The 10,068-nt window shown below is 33.8% G+C and overlaps 1 protein-coding gene across 1 annotated transcript; it reads left to right on the top strand.

The window, feature by feature from the left end:
• The first annotated feature begins 741 nt into the window (after positions 1-741).
• On the top strand, positions 742-8,620 carry LOC132736430 (uncharacterized). Its single transcript, XM_060723558.1, has 2 exons — positions 742-830; positions 6,902-8,620. The coding sequence occupies exons 1-2, from the start codon at positions 782-784 to the stop codon at positions 7,549-7,551; spliced, it is 699 nt and encodes a 232-aa protein (XP_060579541.1). The 5' UTR covers positions 742-781; the 3' UTR covers positions 7,552-8,620.
• Positions 8,621-10,068: the final 1,448 nt, after the last annotated feature.

Genomic DNA, 10,068 nt, shown 5'->3' with positions numbered 1-10,068 from the left:
TCAAAAAAAACAATCAAACAAACCCAAAAACCCAAACAAACACAAAAAAAACACAAGAAACGGAGGTAAGAAAAATATCTCTTGAACTGAAATACACTCTAAACCACCGTTTTATAACCAAATGTGTGTGCAAATGATACGCGTACTATGCTTCATAATGATTTACACACTTATTGACTAATAAAATACGCTTAAACAAGCCGTAATTTAGCACAAGAAACACCCTGGCAGTAACAAAAGTTATAATAAGAACTCCAGGACATATTTTGAGTTATCACAAGAACTCCGTGACATTTGAAAAATCGGGTATAAATTTATTAGCCTGGGCTTTATGTTTGCAACTCTGCATTATAATTATGTAATTATGTATAGCAACGAAGAAGATCACAAATGAAAAGGTCAATATGTACGAATGAGCAAGTAATTTGGAAATTTTACTCTAAACTACTAAATTCTTTTATAAATAGGCGATGAAAAATGGAATAAAAGGTTTTTCTGAAACATTATACAATATGTAGGGCAAGCTTAATTATCAAAGTTTAATTTAGCACCTCAAACTCCCCATTTAAAGGTAAAAATGACCATTTTTCACGTGAGTTCTCCAAGTAAATAGAAAAGTTTTCCACAGAAATCCGTAACGTTTTCCAGGAACTCCGTGACAGTTATCATAAGAACTCCAAACAAGTTATCATAAGAACTTCATCCTTCGTGTAACACTTCCTCCCCCGTGATAAAGCTAAGCTCAGTTGGAGACGTACACTAAATAGCCGATTGGTTCAGGATGAACATGAAAGAGTGGTCCTTTGTTTTATTTGTCTTCACTATTCTTGGTAAGTTCTTATTCATAGTTTCCCAGTATTAAAACATGTTTTGATTTCTATTAGTGTTCTTAATTAGCTGATAAGCGAAAAAAAATGCTACGAAACTCATATAAATACGAAAAGAAGTTCTACTCGGGTTATGACGATAAGCACTTTGCAGTGTGTTAAAATCAAATGGAGAAATGTTTTTTTTTCTGTTTACATTTTATATTTATCATTATTAATATTGATATGAGCTTTTGTGTCCTCGGAATACAATATTCTAACTGTATCTTTTAAAGTAAGCACCTAAAACATGTATGTAAAACGTTCTCCATAAATTTGAACAGTAATTGATCAATGATTGGTGAATATTTATATCTAAGTTTGAGTGAGATGTTTTGCTATTGCTAGTGCGTGCTAATACTCAGAGTGCTCTTTTTTCATATATGAATGTGAAGGAGAGAGACAATATTCTTAATATTATAAACCATAGTGATCGAGGGTCATTTTCATTAAAGAGTATGGACTCTCCGATCATATATATTTATTTTGCACAATTAATGACCCTATTCTGAGAATTCTGTGAGCAAAATGTTAACTTAACCACAGATAATAGAAATTAAACAGTTTTAAACTATTGAAAAAGTTGTTTATTACGAATTAAGGTGTGCTACACGTAATAGCTTTGTCCGTTCGTAAGGAATTTGGGTGTAAAAATAGTATACTGACGCGTCTGATATTACTCTTTAAAATGGCCCATTTTCTTACTCCTGCTGAAAAATCATTAACCAGCCTCAGTAGCTCGAGTTAAGACATGATGTGACTTCACCTTATTTGAAACGTTTATAATATTGACACCTGTAAGAATTTAAAAAGAAACATGTCCCATCACCATAAAATACTGATTTTGTTGAAACATATCTATTCTATTAGAACCACTCTAAAGTCCATTACACTGGTGAAATTTAAAGAAACATAGTCGTGACCTAAATGAGGCTTGCACCCACGACCCTATCTTTGCCACTCGGCAATCGCTTCAACTAGAAATTGACTTGGGTCCCACTCTCAACATGATTGGTGACATGTCCGTGGTCCGTGTTTTCGCTCCGCGTCCCCGCCAATTTAACTTGTTAATTATCGACTTTTCGCTTGGCGGGATCGCGGGACGAAATCACGCTAATTAGCGAGGGCGCGCGGCGAAACTTTATTTATTAAAGGAATAGGAATGGATGGATTGATGTCTGTCTAATATAAATATTCATCATTTAAAAAGAGGAACCATGACAGTTTTCCTATTGACATCAACCCTATAAGAGAGAAATTCGTGTTTTAAGACACTATTTTTTACTTGAGAAATAAGTTCATGGGCGCCGCCATTTTGGCGTTCTGTCATTCTCGCGAGACAGACGAGACCGAGATTGTGACGTGTAATACCCACTTCCGGTATAGGTGTACACGCTGGTACAACTGAAATATATCTTGATGAAGAACTTATTAATTTTATTGCGTACATATTATTTATGAAAACATCATATGGAACTGAATTGCTTTAATTAATTAATTGAAGACGCCGCGACATTAATTATTATATTCAATCTTGCTGATGATCCCACCACATGATTTAAGCAATGACTGCTTAATTTTCAAAGATAAACCATAAATTTAATTTGGGTACTATGAGAAACTTCTTCAAATTGACGATATATCCTTTTATTTTGTACTTAATTTTCGCTAGACAAGCTGTCCAAATAGGGTACATCGCCGGTCATGTATCTTTTTTCCAGGTAAAATATCAACTAAATCCAATATATATCTACATACCAAATTCCTTTCCCCGACAGATACGCATTTCTACTACCGTAAATTTAATCCAATAAAACAAAAAATCATAAATCTACTTAATATTTAAAATGATTATTGGTAACTGAAAAAAATGTGTTGCTATTTTATGACGTGCTGTAATTTACTACAGTATAATTTGACAGGTGTGGAACCTAATTCCCCCTAAGGTCATTCAGTTCACTGATGAAGCGTAAAAAAATAGATGTCTATTTCGTCATTAGAATATTTGACAAGGGTGATTAACCAATCAGGGCAACATTGTGCATGATCAAAAGGTATGTCGGCACAGAGGCATACAAGGAGCAATAAAAATCGTCAGTACACAGTGTGACAGGAGCATTTGGTGCAAATTAGGAACAATTAAAATGGACAATGCGCAGTAATAGACATAAGTAGTAAGAACCAGCAATTGTGTGAATAAATTATGCAAATTAGACTTTTGAGCAGCCAATAAAAATGATTTGCCTGCAGTTAATATTAGTCTACGATTACGATGCGCAGCATCATACGTTGAAAGACATGTTAACAATTTACTTTTCAAAAGAGTTGCTTATATTTTTGAAATGTGTACATCAATTATAACATATGTTCACACCTTTAAATTTGAAAGTCAGAATCAAACTGCAAAAATTTAATTATATGTACTATTAAGAACACGTTTTAGTAGGGTTTTTATAATGGAAGTGGCTAGCGTACGGGCCCGTACGGCTAGCCAAAAGTTTTAGCCGTACGTGAGTCACGTACGACTAGCAAGGACACGCTGTATTGGCTAGCCGAACGGCACTTTTCAAAATTTTATTTAAGTCGAAAATGCATATGTTATTTTATGACTTTAAGCGAGGATTTTAACCAAGAAACAGCATTAATTGTCTTTGGATGTTAACTTTTTAGAGATTAATCGCCTTGATCGTTATATATATCGATCTTTGTCATCGCAAGATGTCGAGAAAAAAAAATAGCCTTTGCTTGCAATTACACCAATTGAAATAGTTTACAAAATTTTGATAATAACCCTTTTTTGTTTCATTAAGTTTAATTTTCGACACATTTTATATTAAAAAAAAAACAACAAACACTGAAAATGATTGTTGTTAGGCTCTTGATAATTGCGACAATTACCGACGGTACTGTATAGAAGTTTGTCCATCAAGGAAAGTTTGCATGTTCCGTGAAAGGCATTCTAAAATTCTATTGTCAGTCCCTGGATAGGTTTTAATCAAGGCTAATTAATTGATTGACTGTGCTTTTATGTTCGATATTTATCTACTGTTTTGAAAATTATATAATTATTTTGCATTTCACCGTTTTTTTTCATTCAATGTTCTTTTTATTTATTTATTCCACTCCGATCATTTTTTATTCGATCCATGTGCTTAAAATTAACAAAAATGATTTAATAATTCATACAAATAAAACAACAAATGATAAGCATGAAAATCAACAATTTTATAACGTTTGACTTCCATATAATTTTGAAAAGTGCCGTACGGCTAGACAATACGTACAGTGCGTCCTGGCTAGTCGTTCGTGACTCACGTACTAGAACTTTTGGCTAGCCGTACGTTTCTTTATTTTTTTTATTTTTTTTGATATTGTTACGTATTTTGAACCATAAAAATCTTCTCTACACCTCCTGTGAAAATTAAATTGTCTGGTCATTAATTAATATTTCCTTACGATTCAACTAGATTTATCATGAATCTAAAGATGTGGGGAAATGACATCACGCGCACCTGTTTTTATACGGTCAATACACAAACATGGCCGCGCTTACTGATTTGTAGAAATCGGTGATTTAGCGATTTAAATTTTGTTATTATTCGTTTAATATTATTATTTGGCGGCAGAAAATTTGCAGACTTATTATTTATAGTATTCTTTTTCTGAAATCAAGTTTTTATTCTAACCTTGTCTTTCCCTTTAAACTTCGTTCCGCGCACCCGCTAATTAGGGTGTTTTCTTCCCGTTTTATTTCTTAAATCTCGCTCCGCGCCACGCGGGTCGAAATTTTATTAATTATCCTTCGCCTCGCGCCCTCGCTTATTAGCGTGTTTTTGCTCCGCGCCCCCGCCATTTTTACTTGTTAATTTTCGACTATTCGCTTGGCGGGGTCGCGGGGCAAAAAAAAACACGAATGGCACAAATCAGCCACCACACACATGCTATAACAGAAGCCAGACCGAACTACTGTTTTGATTTTGGAAAATGATTTACAAACATTTTAGAAATCACCACCTAAACAGCACCATGCACCTACCTTGATTAGTTTTAAAATCTGCGTGAACAATGTCGGCAATGGAAATAGCACACCTAATTTGAAGCGAAGCACAAATCAATGTGCTAAAGGTGTGCATTAAGCAGGCCTGGATATAATGCACAGTAGGTCACCTGCTGTTTAGCCTGGTTAGGAATCCCAGACTAACCTGATGTTTCCTACACCAGTAAAGACAGGAAGTCGCTTTATGATCGATGCGAGTTTAAGCCAAAATATTTCAAGAAAGTCAAACATGAGAAAAATGTACTAAATTTTAAGAAAAGTAAAAAAGATCCAAGCTTTAAGTTAAGGTTTACATATTATGTGCGATTTATGACTGGTTTTGCAGTATTTATCGCGACTAACGCAGTATGGGTTATTTTTGCTTATTCTGACTTATTATTTTACTATTTAATTATTATCTGACTTTGCTTATTAAAAGTAATTTTGATGGTGTTCAAGTGCCGTTTGTATTTTGTAAATTACTTGCTTTGTTCACTTCACAATGTTTTACTTTTGAATACATTTTTATTTTTAAATGACTGCAATGTTGGATCTGCATGCATGGAGGCATGCTGCTTTAAAGTTTAAACCCATACGGAAGTTAAAATGCGAACGGAGACCAAAATTATCTTTGTAGTTTTTAAGGAAAACTTGATTGAAAAAAAGAGAAAATAATTTTATTCCCTCGTTTTTATTTTGTAATTTTATTACTGATGTATGTATCAAAATGTATATTTATAATAAAATATGCATTGTACAGACTTTGATAAATTGAAAAATCAATGACTCTTTATCTAAAATAACAATAAAATAATAATAAATATGATATAGTTTAAGAAAACAATTTAATTCTCCCATTTACATAATATGAATTCGGTAACAAAACAACGTTTAAATACATTTAGTCAGGGTGGGGTCCCTGGCCGAGTGGTTAAGATTTTCGACTTTAAACCACGTGCCCTTCACCGCTGCAGATTCGTATTCCGTCAGGGACATTTTAATTCTGTCATTTGGGGGAAGTTATCGAGATAGGTTACGGAACGTCTGCACAGATCTGAAATAATACACGCTGTAATAAATGACTTGTACTATATTGTTGATTGACTTATTTGAAATGTGGAAAAAAGGTTGAAATAAACTTTTCAAAGCTACGTTGTCAAAAGTAAAAAGGTTCTATGGGGGATTAATTTGTATACGACACATCAACACTTAAAGAGTTATTTTTCAATCTAAACCATTTTGAATATAACGAGTGTTAACACTCTGTATTTTACAGTCCAGAGTTTTTTTAGTCAAATGGTATTAAGTAATACCAAACTTGTCTGCAATCTACTAAATACCAGTGGTGTACAACTGTCAAAATTAAAGTACAAATACCTAATTGAAATATCATAACTGTATTAACATATTATTAATTGGTTCATATGTGTGACGGCGATTTCAAGTATTTACAGTACTCATTTGTAATATTTTTGTGAACAAATAAAATATCGTTTGAATCACGGGTAATCTTTTATATTTAAAGGAATTCCACCGAGTTCCGAAGGTTTTAAAACATAAAATATGATTTAAAATTTTACATAGATCAGCTGGACACATAAAAAGAAATATATGAAAAAGATAGTAAAGCTCTTCAATTTTGGTTATTTTCCACAATTAAAATGACTTTTTTGGAAAAACGGGAGTGATCGAACGATCTAAATTTATTCAGAGCATTTATTGACCTATACGTTTAGATGGTCTGTGAGTGTTTTACAACTAGAACCTCACAGAACTATTTCTTCTACATTTTTCTTTTGTCAAATGGTTCATTCCCACACACAAATTAAAATTTTAACATTTGAACATATATTCAGAATGAAAATCACAATTTAAGCTGTGACATGGTTTAGAATGCGTGCTTAACGCCCCCCCCCCCCCCCCCCCCACACACAAACACACAGACACACAGACACACACACGATTTGTTCATTAAACGCATTTTAAATGACTTTTTCAGATTACAGAAGCGGAGCGGAAGGTCGTTTTGAGATCAGATCATTACACAGCGGAACGCCTAAACCGATCAACGCCTTTATAACTGGACCGTCTGGTAAGAAAAACGATGGTTTACTTGGACGAAGGGGTGGAAAAGGTGTAGATCCATATGCATATAAAACATGGACCAAACGCATCATTCCAACAAATTCTGGATGGGACATACATCCAAGTATGTTTTATGGTAAAGAAGATAGCCCATATGAACCGTACAATGTGCGCAGAGATAGCCCTGTCGTATCAAATAATTGGGAGAGAAATGGCGCAGTCGGACCAAATAATTGGGAGAGAAATGGCCCAGTCGGACCAAATAATTGGGAGAGAAATGGCGCAGTCGGACCAAATAATTGGGAGAGAAATGGCCCAGTCGGACCAAATAATTGGGAGAGAAATGGCCCAGTCGGACCAAATAATTGGGAGAGAAATGGCGCAGTCGGACCAAATAATCGGGAGAGAAATGGTCCAGTCGGACCAAATAATTGGGAGAGAAATGGCCCAGTCGGACCAAATAATTGGGAGAGAAATGGCGCAGCCGGACCAAATAATCGGGAGAGAAATGGCCCAGTCGGACCAAACAGCAAAAAAGATGGTCAATTTCGACTGTCTATCTAACGGAAAGAGATGGTCCACGTCGACTATCTAACTGAAAGAGAGATGGCTCAGTCGACCAAATAACGGATAATAAAAGATACATAATTATGCTGGGAGTTGTTGTCTAAGGTTATTCCAATATATCATATGTCAATATATCAGTCCTAAATTGAGTTAATTAATAGATATAAAAGTAAACAATACATCATTTTATACCTATTTTTATGACTATAGAAACCCAAAGAAAAAAATGCCTATCTGTTGACATTAATTCAGATTTGTTATCATTGTACATCAGTGGACGTTTCTAATTTCATAATAATAATCAGACATATTTTCATTTATAATTTTACAGAAATTGACTTTATGAAATAATAAGGTATAAGTAAATGTTAGCGTGTGTGGTCTAACTTCAAAAGTGGAGTTTGAAAATGACCTTTAATTAGCAATTTTCTTTATGTTGTTGATGCATTTAAAATAGTTTTCATTACGATTGTTTCTTCCTCAAATCGTTCAAATCATTATTATAATTGATTTAGACTGTCGAGAAAGAAAGAAATGATACAGTTAACGAATGTGTGTCAGGACTGTACATCTACTTACAGCTTCCCTGTGCACGTAAAAGTGACCAATGCGTCGAGCTTGTTACTGATATACATGTATATACTAAGCTGTAACTATAACCTCCTAAATAGATGGGAAAATTATCGGATTTCTGGAATATCTCTTCTGCTTAATGCTTATCTAAGCATGTGTCGAGGTTGTTTTGTTTCATAAAGATGATCACCCTGTGCTCGTTTGATATAAAACGTGGATATCAATGTTTCCCCTGGACTGCAAAGGGCATTCAACACGACATGATGTACTTCCATCGACTGACAAAACACTAGAATGTGGTGGGAATCGGTGTCCTGTGGACACAAGTCTATAAAAAGCATATCATGTATAACAACCAAACCCCTTGAGTCATGAAGTTTTATTTAAATATTTGTAATCATGTGATTTTACGTACTGTGGTTATTTGAGTTTTGGCCTTTGATTTAGCAAAAAACAAGCATTTTTAGATTTGGCATATTTAACTTAAAAGTATATGCATAAAATTAAAAGTGCCGAAACCAGAAAATTTCACTTAATATGACCAACATTTCTCATTTTAAAAAGATGTCGATTGCTTCCCATATCAACAGGGCAAGTGAACAAAATATCAAGGTAATAACGTCAATTGACTTAATTTGCGTACACACATATACATAGGTATCGTAAAAAATGGCGACGTTATAAAATTGTGTTTAGTTTTGATTTAAACACAACAAGAAAATAAAGCTCTTTTGACATCTACTTACCGTTTGTCTCGGGTACACCAACAATGTATACGCTGAATGAAAAAAGAATGGTTGAAGAAGGTATAAACTAGCATATAATAATTAATTAATTAATTTATGTATGTTCAGTAGAATAATAGTTTTTAACTTTCAAGTTTCGCTTTATTAAATTACAAATTTAGTTACGAGTACATGTATATTCCGGCACACAGTATTTTGATGAACATTTATAGCATAATTACGCGTTAATAAAATAACGTAACAAGATACGAAACAACACAACCTTACATAACGTAACTTAAAGCTGCACGCCTCCAGATGAGCCAAAATATTTCAAGAAAATTAATATTAGGAAAAATGTACTAACATTTTATGAAAATAAAAACATTCAAGATCCAAGTTAAATTTTACATGTTATGTGCGGTTTAAGACTGATTTGCAGTATTTTATCACCATATTTCTACAGCGTTACTAACGCAGTAAGGGCTTATTTTGCATATTTGACCACTTTTTAGTCATTTTCTTGGATTGTAATTACCGATTGCAATATGTTATATTACTTTATTTGTTAATTCACCTCACAATATTTTACAAAACATAACATATTTTATTAATCACATAAAATCTATACTTAATAGTGTAAAAATCTGAAGAAGTGTGATCAGAAAAAAATATAACAACACTGAAGTGAAGTAAGGGGCAATATTTTACAGCTTGCCACACAACACTCGACCCCTGTGGTTGTGAAGTTTAAAAGTGATCACTCGGAAGCATTAATCACAACAAAATAATATGAACATTGCAGACTCGGTTTGATTGAGTCTGTACATGAGGAGTAATGAAAAAGTTCAACATCCTTTAACCCCCTTACCTTAGCACATGTATGTATTATTTATACATGATAATCTAACATAAACATTATCAAGATAGCATAACCAGTGTACGTACTATGCACATATTTTATAGGGGTTATCTCCCATTTACCGATACGCATGTCAAATGTAGCTATACATGTACTGACGGAATAGCGAAAAGTGCAGACAATGATCAGACGACACTGGCTGCAGGTCAGACACTCACATTGATATTTCCATAGACTTACATGATAAGAAATGGTCCCTTATCCCACCTTAAAATTCAGTTTTCATGCTTAAGAGGTATTTTTTCTAGCAGAATGAAATGCCTGACACATAACAATGTTCCTGTTATATAGGGG

This window comes from Ruditapes philippinarum, unplaced genomic scaffold (genome assembly GCF_026571515.1).
Source record: "Ruditapes philippinarum isolate M1 unplaced genomic scaffold, ASM2657151v2 ctg2383_1_1_1_1, whole genome shotgun sequence".
Lineage (NCBI taxonomy): Eukaryota > Metazoa > Mollusca > Bivalvia > Venerida > Veneridae > Ruditapes > Ruditapes philippinarum.
This window is presented reverse-complemented; position numbering and strand designations above follow the sequence as displayed.